This window comes from Tachyglossus aculeatus, chromosome 3 (assembly GCF_015852505.1).
Source record: "Tachyglossus aculeatus isolate mTacAcu1 chromosome 3, mTacAcu1.pri, whole genome shotgun sequence".
Lineage (NCBI taxonomy): Eukaryota > Metazoa > Chordata > Mammalia > Monotremata > Tachyglossidae > Tachyglossus > Tachyglossus aculeatus.
In genome coordinates, this window is record NC_052068.1 from 19,394,511 (window position 1) to 19,416,688 (window position 22,178).

Here is a 22,178-nt window from a genome sequence, read left to right on the forward strand (position 1 = left end):
TGTACCTCAGTTCTCTCATCTGTAAAATGGGGATTAAGACTGTGAGCCTCATATGGAACAGGGACTGTGTCCAACCCGATTTGCTTGTATCGCCCCTCAGCACTTAGTACAGTGCCTGGCACATAGTAAGTACTTCACAAATGCCATTATTACTATATCATTATTATTATTATTAAGTTTGAATGGAGTAATTGTACCTCCCCAACTGCAAAGCCCCATTAACGGACTAGCAGTTCAGCACCAAACCCTCACCTCTGGAACTGGGACACTGCATAACTTAGAAGTTGAAGACACGGTTACTCCCCACGGACCTTCGATCTTTAATTACAAGCTGGGAGAATTCAAAGCCAGTTCATTTTTCCTCGTTCCCTTCGCTTGTTTTGCCACACGTCCCTTGGAAGATCCATCTCTCACCTTCCCCTTGCCTCGCCTTAGCCAGACACTGACCTTCGCAGGTCTTCTTATTGGCCGTCAGCTCGTAGCCAGGATCACAGATGCACTTGTAGCTGCCCAACGTATTGACACAGCGCTGTTCACAGCCGCCGTTGTCTGGCTGGGAGCATTCGTCTACCTCTGTGGGGGAGGAAGACAAGCACATCAGGCTGGATGGGGTTCCCCGGATCCCCCTCACCCAACCTCAGCTAGGACTTCTGGCCGGGTGACAGTGGCGTGGCTTAGTGGAAAGAACTTGGCCTTGGCAGTCAGAGGACATGGGTTCTAATCCCGGCTCCGCCACTTGTCAGTTGTGTGACTGTGGGCACCTTACTTCCCTGCATCTCAGTTACCTTGTCTGGAAAATGGGAATTAATGATAATAATAATAATAATAATAATGATGGCATTTGTTTAGCGCTTACTATGTACAAAGCACTGGTCTAAGCACTGGCAAGGATACAAGGTGATCAGGCTGTCCCACATGGGGCTCACAGTCTTAATCCCCCTTTTACAGATGAGGGAACTGAGACACAGAGAAGTTAAGTGACTTGCCCAAAGTTACACAGCTAATTGGCGGAGCCAGGATTAGAACCCATGACCTCTGACTCCAAAGCCCATGCTCTTTCCACTGAGCCATGCTGCTTCTCTCATTAAGACTGTGAGCTCCACGTGGGACAACCTGATGACCTTTTATCTACCCCAGCGCTTAGAACAGTGCTTGGCACACAATAAGTGCTTAACAAATACCATCATTATTATTATTACCAGGGGTGGGGACTTCCAAGATCTCCTCTCTCCACCCTCAGCTATGATTGCTGGTCGGGTAAAAGCGACAGCATCCAGGGGTGGGTACCAGGCAGCAGGCGCTGTGCGGCGCAACCGCCAAGCGGATGCCAACAACGTCTCCCCCATCGGAACGAAGAAAACCAATGGGTTTCACCCGCCGGGCAACCCCTGGCTACCGCTCAGCCAGCAGGAACGGCGGATGAGAAGTAAAACTTGCCAAATGGGCCAGGCCCAGGAATCAAGAGCTAGTTGGCACCGGGCAACAGTGTCCCCCTCCCACCGACCGGCCGGCCCTTGGCATGGAATCACCGGCCGGCTGGCAGCAAAGACCTCTGTTTACTTGGTCCCAGCCCGCAGTGTTTCATTGGCACTGCCCGCCTAGTACCTTTCACTCATACTACTGACCAAGTCTGTTGGCACCCTGGACCTGTGGAGAATTGCAAGCACGGCCCTGGGACAGGCTCTTTACAAAGGCACCACTTGACAGGGAATCGTGCTTTGCCCCAGGGAGCAGGAGGGAAAGGAATGGGGAGGAGGAAAAAAGCCATCTGTCGGGGCCCCGGGGGAACCCCCAATCCACCGTGAAACTTCTCTGGCTGGGCCAAAACACATTTCTCTTCCCTTTCACTCTTCACTGGGCTTTCTTCACGGCCTCTGGTGCAGTTTCCAGAGTGGGATGTCTCAAGGAGGCCGCGAGGGATTTAAGGTTCGATGGCGGCCTCTTTTCCCAATGGATTTCTGAGCTAAACCACCGGGAACGCCTGCTGCCCCACATCAAATCCCGACAAGTCTCCCAGCTTCCAGTCTGCCTGCAGGGCCACAAAGGAGTGAGGCAGCAACAGCACACGACCAAATGTCAGCGGGTTGGCTAGCTTTGGTTGTGCCTGTGCTTTGGAAAGGAGAAGCAGCATGACCTGTTGGAAAGCATGTGGGCCTGGGAGTCGGCGGACCTGGGTTCTAATCCCAGCTCCGCCCAGTATCTGCTGTGTGACCTCGGGCAAGTCACTTCACTTCTCTGTGCCTCGGTTCCCTCATCTGCAAAATGGGGATTCGATACTCGTTCTCCCGCCTACTTAGACTGTGAGCCCCATGTGCGACTTGATTTTCTTGTATCTATCCCATCATCATCATCAATCGTATTTATTGAGCGCTTACTGTGTGCAGTAAGCGCTTGGGAAGTACAAATTGGCAACATATAGAGACAGTCCCTACCCAACAGTGGGCTCACAGTCTAAAAGTCCAGCATGTAGTACTGGAGTCAGAGGTCATGGGTTCAAATCTCAGCTCCGCCAATTGTCAGCTGTGTGACTTTGGGCAAGTCACTTAACTTCTCTGGGCCTCAGTTCTCTCATCTGTAAAATGGGGATTAAGACTGTGAGCCCCCTGTGGGACAACCTGATCACCTTGTACCTCACCAGCACTTATTATTAGTAGTAGTACAGTGCTTGGCACATAGTAAGCACTTAACAAATACCACAATTTATTATTATTATTATTATTATTATTGTTATTATTGTTATTATTGTTTTGATCTGGTTGGCAGCACCCGATGACCCTTACGCATTTCCCCTATCCCCAGGCTGGCTGTACTCCAAACTTCATCTTTTCTGTTGTTTTTATATTTGTATTATTTCATCTCCCCTATTGTGTCCACTGCCCAACTCCTCCCCACAACGTTCTTAGATCTTCGGCCCCTGAACTGTGTCTAATCCTCATCCGTGTATTTTTTTTTTCTCCAACACTTGGTACGGTCCTCTGCTTCTGGTTGTACATATTTATTACTCTATTTATTTATTTATTTATTTTACTTGTACATTTCTATCCTATTTATTTTATTTTGTTGGTATGTTTGGTTCTGTTCTCTGTCTCCCCCTTTTAGACTGTGAGCCCACTGTTGGGTAGGGACTGTCTCTATGTGTTGCCAATTTGTACTTCCCAAGCGCTTAGTACAGTGCTCTGCACATAGTAAGCGCTCAATAAATACGATTGATTGATTGATTGATTGATTGATTAATAAATACCATTACTTCAAAACCCCTCTGGGCTGTTTGCATGAGCCCGGTCCGGTCTTCGTCCATCTGGCCAGCTCAGAAACAAGGTCCCTTCTTTGGGATCCTCCTCCACGACGCTCAGTCCAGAGAAGGCAACCGGAGCAGTCACCCGGCCGGCGCCTGGTAAATTCCGTTGACGGGCTGTTGGCTCTCTTTGGTTCATCCTTGGCCACAATGAGGACAGAGACTTTGAAGCCCGATGAACTGGGCTACTTCTGGAGGGGTTGAGTGCTGAGGGGGTTCCCCCTAGAGAGGACTGCACCCCCACTTGACCCATTCCCCACCATTGCAGGGGGCTGAGAGCTGTCATAACCTCATATTCATTCATTCATTCAATCGTATTTACTGAGTGCTTACTGTGTACAGAGCACTGGACTAAGCGCTTGGGAAGTACAGGTTGGCAACATATAGAGACAGTCCCTACCCAACAGTGGGCTCACATATCCGGCAAATGATTACTCTCCTCCACTTCAAAGCCTAATTTCTATACTGTGAGCCTGTTGTTGGGTAGGGACCGTCTCTATATGTTGCCAACTTGTACTTCCCAAGCGCTTAGTCCAGTGCTCTGCACACAGTAAGTGCTCAATAAATACGATTGAATGAATGAATGAATATCCAGCAAATGATTACTCTCCTCCACTTCAAAGCCTAATTTCTATACTGTGAGCCTGTTGTTGGGTAGGGACCGTCTCTATATGTTGCCAACTTGTACTTCCCAAGCGCTTAGTCCAGTGCTCTGCACACAGTAAGCGCTCAATAAATACGATTGAATGAATGAATGGAGAAGCAGCGTGGCTAGTGGAAAGAGCCCGGGCTTTGGAGTCAGAGGTCATGAGTTCAAACCCCGGCTCCGCCAATTGTCAGCTGTGTGACTTTGGGCAAGTCACTTCACTTCTCTGTGCCTCAGTTACCTCATCTGTAAAATGGGGATGAAGACTGTGAGCCCCCCGTGGGACAACCTGATCACCTTGTAACCTCCCCAGCGCTTAGAACAGTGCTTTGCACATAGTAAGCGCTTAATAAATGCCATTATTATTATTATTATCCAGCAAATGATTACTCTCCTCCACTTCAAAGCCTAATTTCTATACTGTGAGCCTGTTGTTGGGTAGGGACCGTCTCTATATGTTGCCAACTTGTACTTCCCAAGCACTTAGTACAGTGCTCTGCACACAGTAAGAGCTCAATAAATACGATTGAATGAACTGAAGGCACATCTCCTCCAAGAGGTCTTCCCTGACTAAGTCCTCCTTTCCTCTTTTCCCATTACCTTCTGCATCACCCTGACTTGCTCCCTTTAATCATATCTGTATGTTTTTATTAGTATTGCAATCCGTACTTCTGTAATACAATCTGTATTTTACTATTACATATCTGTAATTTATTTATCTGTTTACTTATTTATCTATAATAATGTCTGTCTCTCCCTCTAGACTATAAGCTCATTGTGGGCAGGAGATGTGTTTATTTTTATACTGTACTCTCTCAAGTGCTTAGTACAGTGCTTCGCACACAGTAAGTGCTCAATAAATATGATTGAATGAATGAATGCTCACTGACCCAGGATAAAAGGCCCAGAAAGCACAGCCCCTCGCCCTACCCCATTTCCTCCTGCCTGATATGTCATCCCCAGGAATCCCACGTGATAGTTAGTAGGCACTGAGGACCGACTGGTCAATCATCATCAATCGTATTTATTGAGCGCTTACTGTGTGCAGAGCACTGTACTAAGCGCTTGGGAAGTACAAATTGGCAACATATAGAGACAGTCCCTACCCAACAGTGGGCTCACAGTCTAGAAGACTGGTCACCACATATTGCCCCGGGTGCCATTTACTGAACAGCAGAGAAGCCATTAACTAATGTCTGTCACTTAATTAATGGCCCTCTCCCACTGTACACTGTCAGCTTCTTGTGGGCAGGGAACGTTTTTACCAACTCGGTTATATTGTCCTCTCCCAGGCACTTAGCACAGTGTTCTGCACACTGTGCAATTATGTTGCCAATTTGTACTTCCCAAGCGCTTAGTACAGTGCTCTGAACATAGTAAGCGCTCAATAAATACGATTGATGATGATGATGATGATGCACACAGTAAGCACTCCATAAATTGATTGATTGAGAAGCCACGTGGCATTCCTAAACTGGGGAGTTAGTCAACCAATGGTGCTCACTGATTGTCCACCGTAACCTGGCATCGTTCTAGACGTTACCAGAGAAGAGCACCACACAATCCCTGCCCTCGGGAAGCTTTCAATCTAGAGCGGGGAGGCAGGATAAACCCATAAGGACTGCAGCATGAACAAATACAGGCCACAAGAGACAGGATATGTCCGGAAGATACACGTACACACAAACAGATGAACACATTCACCGCAGTGTGAGCCAGGGTTAAGGGTTTGGATTCCACTGACCTCCCCACTTACCAGAGGAGGATGAAGGTAAGTGGTAAAGTGGATGAAGGTAAATGCCAATATTATTATTAAGGTGAAAGGAGATAAAGTGAAGAAAGGGATAAAAATCTGCAGGTGCCAGTTCTCCCGTTTGTTATTGCGTAGGCTTTAGTAACTCATTTTATGATGATGATGATGATGACTATGGTATTTGTTAAGCACTTACTATGTGCCAAGCACTGTTCTAAGCGCTGGGGGATACAGGGTGATCAGATTGTCCCACCTGGGTTTCACAGTCTTAATACCATTTTACAGATGAGGTAACTGAGGCACAGAGAAGTTAAGTGGCTTGCCCAAGGTCCCACAGCTGACAAGTGGTGAAGTCGGAATTCGAACCCATGACCTCTGACTCCAAAGCCCGGGCTCTTTCCACTGAGCCACGCTGCTGCTTTATGGATTCCAGGGGGAGAAACCCTCCCCACCCCATTTTCCACTTGATTTGGGGTTACAATGGGGACGACTGAGCCGGCTCTTCATCTCTCCCTCCCTCCCAAACATCAACCCTCTCCCTGTCTCCCTCAACCAAAAGGGGAGGGCCAGCAGCGTGGCTCAATGGAAAGAGCACGGCCTTGGGAGTCCGAGGTCATGAGTTCAAATCCCAGGGTCTACCAATTGTCAGCTGTGTGACTTTGGGCAAGTCACTTCAGTCTCTGGGCCTCAGTTCCCTCATCTGTAAAATGGGGATTAAGACTGTGAGCCCCACGTGGGACAATCTGATCACCTTGTATCCTCCCCAGTGCTTAGAACAGTGCTTGGCACATAGTCAGCGCTTAACAAATGCCATTATTATTATTATTATTATTATTAATCCGTACCCTGAAAGAAATTGGCGGCAAACCCTGCTTTATTGATAGAGCCGTCGGACACAAACTTCATCCACATTTTGTTGGAGCTGGATTTGACGTCGTCTGGTTTCTCGTAGCCACAGAAGCGGCCGATCAGAGGGCCGTCTTCGGTGGAGCCGTCCCGGACCTCCAGGTAGTCGTAAATGCAGCTGTCGTGTCTCTCCACCTGGCAGAGGGAGATGGGGGGGGGGAGTTCAACGGCCTTCCCCTTCGGTGATGGGGGCAAGAGAGGAAGAAGGCTTGGATGGGTTTGCACTTGGAGGGGACTTTGTGGGGTTTAAAAACCAACTTATCATTCCGGGCCAACCATCGGGGCTGTTTTTACAATTTGAGTAAAAATTGGCTTTAAATTTCCAAAATTTGAGGTTTCACTTTTATAATCATCCATCGTATTTATTGAGCGCTTACTATGTGCAGAGCACTGTACTAAGCGCTTGGGAAGTACAAATTGGCAACATATAGAGACAGTCCCTACCCAGCAGTGGGCTCACAGTCTAATAGGGGGAGACAGAGAACAAAACCAAACATACTAACAAAATAAAATAAACAGAATAGATATGTACAAGTAAAATAAATAAATAAATAAATAGAGTAATAAATATGTACAAACATATATACATATATACAGGTGCTGTGGGGAAGGGAAGGAGGTAAGATGGGGGGGGATGGAGAGGGGGACGAGGGGGAGAGGAAGGAAGGGGCTCAGTCTGGGAAAGCCTCCTGGAGGAGGTGAGCTCTCAGTAGGGCCTTGAAGGGAGGAAGAGAGCTAGCTTGGCGGATGGGCAGAGGGAGGGCATTCCAGGCCCGGGGGATGACGTGGGCTGGGGGTCAATGGCGGGACAGGCGAGAATGAGGTACGGTGAGGAGATTAGTGGTGGAGGAACGGAGGGTACGGGCTGGGCTGGAGAAGGAGAGAAGGGAGGTGAGGTAGGAGGGGGCGAGGGGATGGACAGCCTTGAAGCCCAGGGTGAGGAGTTTCTGCCTGATGCGCAGATTGATTGGTAGCCACTGGAGATTTTTGAGGAGGGGAGTAACATGCCCAGAGCGTTTCTGGACAAAGATAATCCATGCAGCAGCATGAAGTATGGATTGAAGTGGAGAGGGACACGAGGATGGGAGATCAGAGAGAAGGCTGATGCAGTAGTCCAGACGGGATAGGATGAGAGCTTGAATGAGCAGGGTAGTGGTATGGATGGAGAGGAAAGGGCGGATCTTGGCAATGCTCATCCAATTGCAGAACGCCATTTCCTTAGTAATACTCCTTAAGATAATAATAATAATAGCATTTGTTAAGCACTTACTATGTGCCAAGCGCTGTAATAATAATAGTAACAGTAATATTTGTTAAGTACTTACTGTGCGTCAAGCACTGTGAGGGAGATACAAGCCAATCAGGTTGGACACAGTCCCTGTCCCGCGTGGGGCTCACAGTCTCAAGCCCCATTTTACAGATGAGGTAACTGAGGCACAAAGCGGTGACTTGCCCAATAATAAGTGTACTAAGTACTGGGGTAGATGCAAAATAATCCTCAACATCATCAGTGGTATTTACTGAACACTTACTGTGCTTGGAAGAGTACAATACAAGACTTGGTAGACACGTTTCCTGCCCCCAGTGAGCTTACATCAGGTCAGACACAGTTCCTGTTCTATACGGGGCTCACACTACAGCCCTTTCCAGTGTTTTTTAAATGATTAAACCACTCCTAAACATTAGAGCTGACCAATGAAGTACAGAGTAATCTGGACTCCAGGATCAATCCGAAAGTCAATATCTATGGGAAACAGCGGGGCTCAGTGGAAAGAGCACAGGCTTTGGAGTCAGACGTCATGGGTTCAAATCCCGGCTCCGCCAACTGTCAGCTGTGTGACTTTGGGCAAGTCGCTTAACTTCTCTGGGCCTCAATTACCTCATCTGTAAAATGGGGATTAAAACTGTGAGCCCCCCATGGGACAACCTGATCACCTTGTAATAATAATAATAATAATGGCATTTGTTAAGCGCTTACTATGTGCAAAGCACTGTTCTAAGCGCTGGGGGATACAAGGTGATCAGGTTGTCCCGCGCGGGGCTCGCAGTCATCATCCCCATTTTACATATGAGGTAACTGAGGCTCTGAGAAGTTACGTGACTTGCCCAAGGACACACAGCAGACATGTGGCGGAGCTGGGATTCGAACCCACAACCTCTGACTCCAAAGTCCGTGCTCTTTCCACTGAGCCACGCTTGTAACCTCCCCAGTGCTTAGAACAGTGCTTTGCACATAGTAAGCGCTTAACAAATACCATCATTATTATTATTATTATTATCAGAGGACCAGGACTCAGGAGACCTGATTCTAATTCTGGTTCTGCCACTGATGTGCTGTGTGACCTTGGGCACACTTAACCTCTCTGGGCCTTTGCTGCTTCATCTGAAAAATAGAAATAAAATAGCTGTGCTCCCTCCCTCTTTGGCTGTGAATCCCATGAGGAATAAGGACTGTGTCTGACCTCATTATCTTTTGGGGCTTAGCACATAGTAAACACTTAGTAAATATTGTGATTAATTGATTTAGCCAAGGAGAGCACGATAGGGCTGTGCCATAGGTGCAAAAATGTGCACTCCCTACCCTTACTCACAGGGAGACCAGCACATATCCATGGCCAGGGCCACTTTGGGCCAAAATTTCTACCGGGAAGCCTATTCAGCCAATCAGTCAATCGATCAATGGTATTGATTGAGTGCTTACTGTTTGAAGGGCACTGTAATAAGCTAATAATAATAATAATAATGGAACTTATTAAGCGCTTACTATGTGCAAAGCACTGTTCTAAGCACTGGGGAGGTTACAAGGTGATCAGGTTGTCCCACGGCGGGTGGGGGGCTCACAGTCTTAATCCCCATTTGACAGATGAGGGAACTGAGGCACAGAGAAGTTAAGTGACTTGCCCAAAGTCACACAGCTGACAATTGGCAGAGCTGGGATTTGAACCCGTGACCTCTAACTCCAAAGCCCGGGCTCTTTCCACTGAGCCACACTGCTTCTCTTGGGAGAGCACAATACAATAGAGGTGGTAGATGTGATCCCTGCCCACAAGGGGTTTACAGTCTAGAGGGGGACACGGATATGAAAATAAATTACATCTAGGGGAAATGGCAGTGTATAAGGATATGTAGATAAGTATATAAGTGCTGTGGAGGTGGGGTGACTATCACAGCGCTTAAGGGTTACATATCCAAGCACACAGGTAACACAAAAGAGAGGGCTTAGTCAGGGAAGGCATCTTGGAAAAGAAGTGATTGGACTGTGGGGACGGTGGTGGACTGTCAGATATGAAGAGAATAAAAAAAATAATAATAATAATGGCATTTATTAAGCGCTTACTATGTGCAAAGCACTGTTCTAAGCACTGGGGAGGTTACAAGGTGATCAGGTTGTCCCACGGGGGGCTCACAGTCTTAATCCCCATTTGACAGATGAGGTAATTGAGGCACAAAGAAGGTAAGCGACTTGCCCAAAGTCACACAGCTGACAACTGGCGGAGCCAGGATTTGATCCATGACCTCTGACTCCAAAGCCCGGGCTCTTTTCCACTGAACCACCTAGAGCATGGGCCTGGGAATCAGAAGGTCATGGGTTCTAATCCTGGCTCCACCACTTGTCTGTTGTCTGCCCTCGGGCAAGTCACTTCACTTCTCTGTGCCTCAGTTACCTCATCTGGAAAATGGGGATTGAGAGTGAGAGCCCCATGTGGGACAGGGACTGACTTGCTTATATCCACCTCAGTGCTTAGTAAAGGGCCTGGCACACATAGTAAGCACCTAACAAATGCCACAATTATTATTATTATATGAAGAGGGAGAGTGTTCCAGGACAGAGGGAGGATATAGGCAAGGGGCTGGCAGTGAAACAGAACAATCTCGATCAATCAATCGTATTTATTGAGCGCTTACTGTGTGCAGAGCACTGTACGAACACTTGAGACCTGGGGTTGGAGGAAGAGGGATGGGATGGATGGCCTGAAGAGCAGAGATTCCTTTATTTCTGAGCCCCACATCCTAGTGGCTCCAAGTTGAAAGCAGCCATGGGGAGGTAGTTGGGAGGCTGGCACTGTCCTGTAAGGAAATATCGCGCTGGGCCACATGCCAACGTGGGCAAAGCATGGCATAGTGGATAGAGCACAGATCTGGGAATCAGAACATTAAGGGTTCTAATTCTGGCTCTGCCCCTGGTCTGTTGTGTGGCCATGGGCAAGCCAATTCACTTCACTGGGCCTCAGTTACCTCATCTGTAAACTGGGGACTACGACTGTGAGCCCCATGTGGGACAGACTGTGTCCAACCCGATTTGCATGTATCCACCTCAGTTCTTAGTACAGTGCCTGGCACATAGTATGCGCTTAACAAATACCACAATTATCATTATTATTATTATTATTACTACACCTTAACCCCAGCCAAGATTTTCCTGGTATTCATTCATTCATTCATTCGATTGCAGAATCATAGTAATCATAATATCTTGGGGACCAATCCAGGCTCCCTAAAGATGCCCAAACTCCGGACCCCCTAAGTGGGAAAGAGAGGGGGTGAAGCCAGAGAAGAGGTGGGGGTAGGGAGGAGAAAGATGGGGGAGTGGGAATTAAAAGCAGGGTTAAGGAAAGAGAGAGGAATATTTGGGGAGGAGGAGTTGTCCTCTTCCATCCCCACAGAAGCACCACAGATCATGACCCCAGCCCACCTTGCAGAAGCTAGCCAGGGTCCTTTCCACCACCGCATCCTCTTGGAAGTCAGCAGTTGTTAGAGTCAGGATGAGCGGGGGGATCCGAGTAGGGTCCAGGGGTCTGGGCATCATTGCTAACCCAGTGTCCGGTTGGCAGGCCTGGCACTTTGGCCACTGGTGACCGTTCTCGTCACCGGACCACGGGGTCCAGAGCTCGGCAGACACAACTACGTTACCCTGTCTTCCCCACCACCTCTCCACACCTCCCTCTTCCCTCCATCCCCTCAACCAGTCCTCTAGACCTCAAGCTGTAAGTCCTCTGGACTGTAAGCTCATTGTGGGCAGGGAATGTGCCTGTTTATTGCTCTATTGTACTCTCGCAAGTGCTCTGCACACAGTAAGAGCTCCATAAATGCAATGGACTGACTGACTAGCCATCCACTGAGATGCACAGGGATCTCCGGATTAGGTTGGCTAGGACATAAACAGACCCTCTCAGGGTCGCACTTGGAGAGTTTCCAGTCCTCTACCAGTCTCGACTGTGAGAAGGAGAGTCAAGCAGAGGCCTACCCGTTCCATTCCCAGCTTGGGCAGTGGCTAGCAAATGGAAGGCAATCTGCTACAAGTCAAAACTCACCCCGGGCTGGGCAGCAGCGGCACGGAAGAGAGTCGAGGGTGGAGACTCAAGTTGACAACGCGGAAGGAGGCAGAGGTCAACCCACTTCCACATTTTGACCAAGAGTTTTCTCTTTGGACACACTACCAGAACGATTGCTGATGGAGGTGGGGCGTTCTGGGAGCGATGTGTCCATGGAGTCGTTATGGGTTGGAGACGACTAGACAGCATAAGACAGGGACATAAACACGTCCCACAGAAGACAAAGGGGGAGACGAAGCGGAGCCTGAAATTTGGGTCCGTCTCACCCAAATAATGGCGGCATCTGGGACACCAGGCCTCCTGGTATCCTTCCCCCAATGGGGGAGATTTCATGGAGTACCCAGCAGGCAGGGCCGAGTAGCTTCCTGGAAACGGGCCGGAAAACCTGCAACATTATAACTACGCACTTAGTACAGTGCTCTGCACACAGTAAGCGCTCAATAAATACGACTGAATGAATTATAAAACCAAGACGGCCCCCCGGAGAGCGAGAGGGTCAAGATGCCAATCAAGCAATCAATCAATCAATGGTATTTATAGCGTGATTACTGCATGTGCAGAGCACTGAACTAAGCACTTGGAAGAGTTCAATATAACAGAATTGGTAGTCATGTTCCAGGGCTCCACGGGTGGGAGGAAGTGATTTAAAAATTTTTTCCCATAAATCCTGTTCAGGTGAAAGGAAGAGAAACTCACTCAGGATGGTATGTCTCCCTAAAGGGTAGGCATCTGTGAGAGGCTCTGTCATACCACCAAGTGATGGTGCTTGGCACATAGTAAGCGCTTCACAAATACTATTATTATTATTATTATTATTATTAATAATAATAATAATAATAGTAATCTTTAAATATTATAAATTACATATTTATTCATACTAACTTCTATCTCCCCCCCAGACCGTAAGCTCACTGTGGGTAGGGAACGTGTCTATTAATTCTATTGCATTGTACTTTCCCAAGTACTCTGCACATAGTAAGCGTTCAGTAAGTACCATTGATGGATGGAGAAGAGAGCAGTAATCTCGGACAGATCGGATAGTCACATTGTTTCACACTCAAATCAGCAGGAAACATTCCGCCTGTTATTGGGTAGGGACCGTCTCTATATGTCGTCGACTTGTACTTCCCAAGCGCTTAGTATAGTGCTCTGCACACAGTAAGTGCTCAATAAATGCGTGGCTTAGTGGAAAGAGCACAGGCTTTGGAGTCAGAGGTCATGGGTTCAAATCCCGACTCCGCCAATTGTCAGCTGGGTGACTTTGGACAAGTCACTTCACTTCTCTGGGACTTAGTTACCTCATCTGTAAAATGGGGATTAAGACTGTGAGCCCCCCGTGGGCTAACCTGATCACCTTGTAATCTCCCCAGCGCTTAGAACAGTGCTTTGCAATCAATCAATCAATCAATCAATCGTATTTATTGAGCGCTTTCTGTGCGCAGAGCACTGTACTAAGCACTTGGGAAGTACAAGTTGGCAACATATAGAGACGGTCCCTACCCAACAGTGGGCTCACAGTCTAGAAGAGTGGGCTCACAGTCTAGAAGCGTGAGCACTTAATAAATGCCATCATTATTATTGGGAAACAGCATGGCTCAGTGGAAAGAGCACGGGCTTTGGAGTCCAAGGTCATGGGTTCGAATCCTGGCTCTGCCAATTGTCAGCTGTGTGACTTTGGGCAAGTCACTTAACTTCTCTGTGCCTCAATTACCTCATCTGGGGATTAAGACTGTAACCCCCCCCGTGGGACAACCTGATCACCTTGTACCCTCCACAGCGCTTAGAACAGTGCTTTGCACATAGTAAGAGCTTAATAAATGCCATCACCATTATTATTATTATAAATACGATTGAATGGATGAATGAATCAATTCCACTTGGTGGAGCACAGAATGCCAGGCTGAAATTGTCTTTTAGCTCAGTCCTTAAGCAAGGCGACTCCAACTCTCCATCTCACCTCGAATGCCTGGAATGACAGCCCCACGTGAAACCCCTCAGACACAGTGATCCTCCACACACATTCCTTGGAAGGCCTGTAGTCATCCGGATAATTGGGAGACTGAATCTGCCCGGCGTCTTTGTGAATCTCTCCTCCGCAGATAGCTTCCAAAAATAAAAGAAGGCAAGGGGTAAGGAACGCTTTTCTCCAGGGGGATCTCCCTTGGGCTGAAAGGAAGAGACACTGGACTTGGAACGGGTGAAAATAATGAAAATTATTTTGCAAAATAAGAAAGGCAAAGTAAACCTCACAACCACGGGCCACCGTTAGATGGCGGCAAGAACCTTTCATTTTATTCCTTTGGCTAAAACAGTTTTCAGTTTTCAATTTTCCCCCTCGTCCCCCTCTCCATCCCCCCCATCTTACCTCCTTCCCTTCCCCACAGCACCTGTATATATGTATATATGTTTGTACATATTTATTACTCTATTTATTTATTTATTTATTTTGCCTGTACATATCTATTCTATTTATTTCATTTTGTTAGTATGTTTGGTTTTGTTCTCTGCCTCCCCCTTTTAGACTGTGAGCCCACTGTTGGGTAGGGACTGTCCCTATATGTTGCCAACTTGTACTTCCCAAGCGCTTAGTACAGTGCTCTGCACACAGTAAGCGCTCAATAAATACGATGGATTGATTGATTGATTTACAGGGAATGTGGATTTTGACTGCAAGTTAAGGGGAAAATGTGTTTCCAGCGAGGCCATGTGATGGCGGAAAAAATAGTTCGGCACACGCACGTTCTTCCAGTGAAAGCATGCCCACTAAAACTCGGATTTTTGAGCTATTTAGAGAAGCAGCATGGCCTAGTGGCAAGAACAAGGACTTGGGAGTTAGAAGTTCTAATCCCGGCCCTGCCAGTTGTCTGCTGTGTGACCCTGGGCAAGTCACTTAACTTCTCTGTGCCTTGGTTACCTCATCTGTAAAATGGGGATTGAGACAGTAAAATGGGGATTGAGACAGGGACTATGTTCAACCTGGATTGTCTCTATTCATGGCCGAATTGTACTTTCCAAGCGCTTAGTACAGTGCTCTGCACACAGTAAGCGCTCAATAAATATGATTGAATGAATGAATGAATGAATGAATGAATGACCTTGGATCTACTCCAGTGCTTAGAACAGTGTTGACTGTGAGCCCACTGTTGGGTAGGGACCATCTCTATATGTTGCTAACTTGTACTTCCCAAGCGCTTAGTACAGTGCTCTGCACACAGTAAGCGCTCAATAAATACGATTGAATGAATGAATTAATAGTAAGTGCTTAACAAATACCATAATTATTATGATTATTATCATCATCAGGAAAGTAACCCTTCATTAGCTGAGAACTGACTGCATTTTTACCGTGCTAAAGGTTAGATCAATATTAACACCGGCTCAGGAAGGAAGGACAGAGAAGCGGCATGGCTCAATGGAAAGAGTCCGCACTTAGGAGTCAGAGGTCATGGGTTCAAATCCTCACTCCGCCAATTGTCAGCTGTGTGACTTTGGGCAAGTCACTTAACTTCTCTGTGCCTCAGTTACCTCATCTGTAAAATGGGGATGAAGACTGCGAGCCCCACATGGGACAACCTGATCACCTTGTATCCTCCCCAGTGCTTAGAACAGTGCTTTGCACGTAGTAAGTGTTTATAAATGCCGTCATTATTATTATTATTATTATATGATGGCTCTTTTATAAAACTGGAAGTTTTTCTTGTTTTGTTTTTCAGGGGACAAACTCCTGCCTCGCCTTTGTCCACCTCCCCTCCGCTGGCAGTCGCGCCATATCTGCTTGGGGGGTGAGGGAGAGGAGGAGAAGGGGCAGGGAGGCTCAGTCAGAAGCCAGCACACACCTTCATAAGTCACAAAAAAACCCTTTCCCAGGATATTGCTGCTGCTGCGGAACTCAACCCAAAGCCGGCTGTCCATAGAGATGAGGGGCTCCGGGATTTTATCGCCGCAAAATCTACCTGAAAGGCAGAAAACGGACCATCAGGATTCATTCATTCATTCATTCATTCATTCAATCGTATTTATCGAGCGCTTACTGTGTGCAGAGCACTGTACTAAGCACTTGGGAAGTACAGGTTGGCAACGTATGGAGACGGTCCCTACCCAACAACGGGCTCACAGTCTAGAAGGGGGAGACGGACAACAAAACAAAGCATGTAGACAGGTGTCAAAATCGTCAGAACAAATAGCTATATAATATATAGCTATATAATATATAGCTATATATATATAGCCATATAATAATAATAAGACTAATAATAATAATGGTATTTGTTAAGCGTTTACTATGTGCCATGCACTGTTCTAAGCACTGGAGATTGTCAGATTGTCCCATGTGTGACTCACAGTCTTAATCTCCATTTTACAGATGAGACCACTGAGGCACAGAGAAGTGGAGTGACTTGCCCAAAGTCACACAGCTGATAAGTGGCAGGGCTGGGATTAGAACCCTCGACCTCAGACTTCCAAGCCCGGGCCCTTCCCACTAAGCCATACTGCTTCTCAGCTATATGCACATCATTAACAAAATAAATAGAACAGTAAATATGTACAAGTAAAATAAGCAGAGTAATAAATCTACACAAATATATATAAGTGCTGTGGGGAGGGGAAGGAGGTAGGGCCGGGGGGTGGGGAGGAGGAGAGGAAAAAGGGATAATAACAAAGAAGCAGCGGGGCCTAGTAGATAGGGCACAGAGCTGGGAGTCAGAAAGACCTGAGTTCTAATCCTGCCTCTGCCATTTGTCTGCTGTGTGATCTTGGCCAAGTCACTTCATTTCTCTGGGCTTCAGTGACTTCTCTGTAAAATGGGGATTAAGACCGTGAGCCCCATGTGGGACAGGGACTGTTTCCAACCTGATTAGCTTGTATCTACCGCAGTGCTTAGTAGAGTGCCTGGCAGATAGTAAGCACTTAACAAACACCATAAAAAAATAATAATAATGATGGTATTTGTTAAACGCTTACTGTCTGCCAAGAACTGGGCTAGATCCAATATAAGCGGATAAGACACACTCTCTGTCCCACAAGGGGTTCCACAGTCTAAAAGGGAGGGAGAACAGGTATTTCACCCCCGTTTACTAATAAGAAAACTGAGCAAAGAGAAGTCAAGTGACTTGCACAAGGTCCCACAGTAGAGAAGTAGCTGATCTGGAATTAGAACCCAGATCTGCCAATTCCCAGGCCCGTGCTCTTTCTTCTAGGCCATGTTTTCTCCAAACAAAACTCTGTATTTGCCTATTTCCTTTATTTGGAGAGGTCATACCTCTGCAGTCTGTCATCTCTTTAATTATAAATTCCTTGAAGGCAGGAACTATGTCTTTTTTACCTCTAGCCTACCCATTAGGTGCTCAGTTAATACTATCGACTTAGTGATTTAAAACCAACACCAGACACTGGAAATCATGGCTACAGCCAGGACTGGAAGAGAGAACCTATTGGTAGCAAATCCAAACTTTCAGTCTCTCCTGAAGTTAGGAGCTCACCTCTAGACCGCAAGCTCGTTGTGGGCAGGAAATGTAACTGCTTATTGTTATATTATACTCTCCCAAGCGCTTTGTACAATGTTGTGCACACAGTAAGCGCTCAACAAATACCATTGGCTGACTGACTGAGACATTCACCACTTCTAACGAGCAAGAAAAACTGAGTCCCAACTTTTGGGCCCCCCACCATATAAGCTTCAGGAGGTCAGTGAGCACACTGTCCCCTCTTATTCTTGCTAGTAACCAATCGGTCAATCAAGCAAAAGAATTAATTGATTGCCATAGGAATGAAAAGTCTGATTCAGATGATACTAATAAGTCTGATCATCGTCATCATTATTATTATTATGGTATCGTTAAGTGCTTACTATGTGCCAAGCACTGTTCTAAGCGCTGGGGTAGATACAAGGTAATCAGGTTGTCCCACGTGAGGCTCCCAGTCTTAATTCCCATTTTACAGATGAGGGAACTGAGAGAAGTTAAGCAGCTTGCCCAAGGTCACACAGCAGACAAGTGGTGGAGGCAGGACTGGAACCCACGTCCTCTGACTCCCAAACCCGTGCTCTTTCCACTAAGCCATGCTGCTTTTTATCAACAACAATGGCATTTATGTTCCCAACTTGTACTTCCCAAGTGCTTAGTACAGTGCTCTGCACACAGTAAGTGCTCAATAAATACGATTGATTGATTGATTGATTAACGCTTACTACCTGCCGAGTACTAAGCTCTTGGGAGGCCTTCCCAAATTAAGCCCTCTTTTCCCCAACTCGCTCTCCTTTCTGCGTCATCTGTTCACTTGGATCTGTGACCTTTGGACATGTGATTTTCATCCTACTCCCAACCCCACGGCACTTATGTCCATATCTTTAAACTATTTATTATAAATTACTTATTTATTCATATGAATGGCTGTCTTTCCCTCTGGACTGTAAGCTCGTTATGGGCAGGGAACATTTCTGCTAATTCTGTTATACTGTACTCTCCCAAGTGCTTACAAAAGTACCCTGCACAGAGTAAGTGCTCAATAAATACCATTGATTGATTACTGATGGGGAGAGTGCAGTACAACAGAGTTGCTAGACGCATTGCAGAGTCTAGTCAGTCAATCCTATTTATTGAGCACTTACTGAGTGCAGAGCACTGTACTAAGCCCTTGGAGAGGACACTAACAATATAACAGATTCGTTCTCTACCCACAACAAGGTTACGGTCTAGAGGAGGCTGACAGTCCACAGTCTGGACATTAATATAAATAAATAACATATAATTTGTAGACACGTACATAAGCTCTGTGGGGTAAATAATGAATGCCCTAAAGCCTGATGCCAACAAGGGTCATCACAGCATGGCTCAGTGGAAAGAGCCTGGGCTTGGGAGTCAGAGGTCACGGGTTCTAATCCCGGCTCCGCCAATGTCAGCTGTGTGACTTTGGGCAAGTCACTTAACTTTTCTGTGCCTCAGTTACCTCATCTGTAAAATGGGAATTAAGACTGTGAGCCCCACGTGGGACAACCTGATCACCTTGTATCCCCCCCAGCACTTAGAACAGTGTTTTGCACATAGTAAGTGCTTAACAAATACCATTATTATTACTATTATTATTACTGCTCCTCAGGTGGCTGAGCTTCTTTTGAGATTTTGGTCCAGAGAAAGTTAAATCTCAGTGATTTCTCCAGGACAACAGAGCAGTTATTGGCCAGGGCCCCATTAAGGAGCACAGCTCCAGGGATAACTAAACTAGCAGGAAGGAGTGTGGAGAAAGGGGCAGGATGGGGTACTGAGAGACTGGATTCACACTGGGGAATGCTGCTGGGATGCAGCCAACGGCAAGTCCAGCGGAGCCCTGAAATGGATTTTTAAAAAGATCGTCTTGCAAGGACAATAAATTATCCTTTAAATCAGTAACCGGGACTGCAATCCAGCCCAAAGGGTCTGAATGTGTTTGCAAACACCCCAGGTTTCTCATAGCAACAGCTAACTCCCCCGCAACCCCACACTGCCAGGAAGATCTCATGCTTCCAGCTGGATTCTCAAAGAGGCGGCAAGAAAGTTTCCCAAATGAAGGAATGAGTAATTTATCTTAGAAAGGCAAATGGTTTTCCAACCCTTTATTCAAGAGAAGCAGCAGGGACTAGTGGAAAGAACACAGGCCTGGGTTTTAATCCCGAGTTGCTGCGCAATTGCTGTGTGACCTTGGACAAGTTGCTTAACTTGCTCAAGTGCTTAGCACAGTGCTCTGCATACAGTAAATGCTCAATAAATACGATTGATTGATTAACTTCTATATGTCCTAGTTTCCTTAACAGTAAAATGGGGATTTAATACCTGTTCTTTCCCCGACACACATCTTAGACTGAGCTCCATTTGGGGCAGGGACTATGTCAGACCTGACTAATTTGTCTCTATTCCAACACTCTGTACAGTTCTTGTTATTATTAGAGAAGGCCTCTTGGGGGATGAGGCTTTGAATAATAATGATAATAATAATAACAATAATAATGATAATAATGGTATTTGTTAAGCGGTTACTAGGTGCCAAGAACTGTTCTAAGCGCTGTGGGGGGCTACAAGGTGATCAGGTTGTCCCAGGTGGGGCTCAGAGTCTTAATCCCCATTTTCCAGATGAGGGAACTGAGGCCCAGAGAAGTGAAGTGACTTTCCCAAAGTCACACAGCTGACAAGGGGCAGAGCTGGAATTAGAACCCACGACCTCTGACTCCCAAGCCCGTTCTCTTTCCACTAAGCCAGGCTGCTCGTCTGTTGGACATGAGGAGGGAGGGCATTCCAGGCTAGAGGCAGGATGTGGCAAGTGACTTCCCCAGGGTTACACAGCAATCTGCACAACAGACAAGTGGTGGAGCCAGGATTAGAATTCAGGTCCTTCTAACTCCCTGGCCCTCGGCCCAGCCACTAGGCCCTGCTGCTTCTTTGGGGACCAGGTTGACAATCAATCAATTAATCAATAGTATTATCGAGTGCTTACCCTGTGCAGAGTGCTGTACTCTGTGTGTACTCTGTGTTTAGACTGTGAGCCCGTTGTTGGGTAGGAACCATCTCTATATGTTGCTGATTTCTACTTCCCAAGCGCTTAGATCTTCCTGGCAGTGTGGGGTTGGGGGGGAGTCAGCTGTTGCTTTGAGAAACTTGGGGTGTTTGCAAACACATTCAGACCCTTTGGGCTGGACTGCAGTCCCGGTTACTGATTTAAAAGATAATTTATTTTCCTTCTAGACTTCTAGACTTCACTTCTAGACTGTGAGCCTGCTGTTGCCTAGGGACCGTCTCTCTATGTTGCCAACTTGGACTTCCCAAGCGCTTAGTACAGTGCTCTGCACACAGTAAGCGCTCAATAAATACGATTGAATGAATGAATGACAGTGAATGTGGGCAAGAGGTCAACGGCAAGATAGACGAGATTGAGTCTGGCATTCCCCCTTTTAGACTGTAAACCCACCGCTGGGTAGGGACTGTCTCTATATGTTGCCAACTTGTACTTCCCAAGCGCTTAGTACAGTGCTCTGCACACAGTAAGCGCTCAATAAATACGATTGATGATGATGATGATTACAGGGGTGAAGGGTGCGGGCTGAGTTGTAGTAGAAGAGTAGCGAGTAGATAGTATCTTTCTGGGCCTTGCCAACAGAGCTGATCCACAGCAGGTCTGCAGTTGAGAGGGCCCCAGTTCATCATCATCATCAATCGTATTTATTGAGCGCTTACTATGTGCAGAGCACTGTACTAAGCGCTTGGGAAGTACAAATTGGCAACACATAGAGACAGTCCCTACCCAACAGTGGGCTCACAGTCTAAAAGGGGGAGACAGAGAACAAAACCAAACATACCAAAAAAATAAAATAAATAGGATAGATATGTACAAGTAAAATAAATGAATAAATAAATAGAGTAATAAATATGTACAACCATATATACATATATACAGGTGCTGTGGGGAAGGGAAGGAGGTAAGATGGGGGGATGGAGAGGGGGACGAGGGGGAGAGGAAGGAAGGGGCTCAGTCTGGGAAGGCCTCCTGGAGGAGGTGAGCTCTCAGCAGGGCCTTGAAGGGAGGAAGAGAGCTAGCTTGGCGGAGGGGCAGAGGGAGGGCATTCCAGGCCCGGGGATGACGTGGGCTGGGGGTCGATGGCGGGACAGGCGAGAACGAGGTACAGTGAGGAGATTAGCGGTGGAGGAGCGGAGGGTGCGGGCTGGGCTGGAGAAGGAGAGAAGGGAGGTGAGGTAGGAGGGGGTGAGGGGATGGACAGCCTTGAAGCCCAGGGTGAGGAGTTTCTGTCTGATGCGCAGATTGATTGGTAGCCATTGGAGGTTTTTGAGGAGGGGAGTAATATGCCCAGAGCGTTTCTGGACAAAGATAATCCGGGCAGCAGCATGAAGTATGGACTGAAGTGGAGAGAGACACGAGGATGGGAGATCAGAGAGAAGGCTGGTGCAGTAGTCCAGACGGGATAGGATGAGAGCTTGAATGAGCAGGGTAGCGGTTTGGATGGAGAGGAAAGGGCGGATCTTGGCAATGTTGCGGAGCTGAGACTGGCAGGTTGTTTCCCTGCAGGGCAACTGGCCAGCTGCAAACCAGTCCAATGGGCCAGGTCAGCCTGGAGCAACTCTGGGCCAAGGGCAGAACACTACCAGCGCTTAGGACAGTGCCCAGTGCTTAGAACAGTGCTTGGCACATAGTAAGCGCTTAACAAATGCCATCATTATTATTACATGCCCCAGAGCCAACTGAACGGCTTTCTAAGGCAGTGGT

The 22,178-nt window shown here is 47.1% G+C and overlaps 1 protein-coding gene and 1 non-coding gene across 2 annotated transcripts in view; one reads left to right on the forward strand and one right to left on the reverse strand.

Annotated features, from left to right (window-relative positions):
• Positions 1–22,178, reverse strand: part of TLL2 (tolloid like 2) — a 195,504-nt gene that overhangs the window by 36,546 nt on the left and 136,780 nt on the right. Inside the window, exons 11-14 of the mRNA XM_038743348.1 lie at positions 15,770–15,886; positions 13,891–14,036; positions 6,540–6,735; positions 448–573 (exon numbers count right to left, since the gene is read on the reverse strand). Of these exons, the coding sequence (XP_038599276.1) occupies positions 448–573; positions 6,540–6,735; positions 13,891–14,036; positions 15,770–15,886 (585 nt within the window). The remainder of the gene's footprint in view (positions 1–447; positions 574–6,539; positions 6,736–13,890; positions 14,037–15,769; positions 15,887–22,178) is intronic.
• Positions 11,765–11,902, forward strand: LOC119926317. The gene has a single exon (XR_005450204.1). It is a non-coding gene; the product is annotated as a small nucleolar RNA SNORA7 (small nucleolar RNA).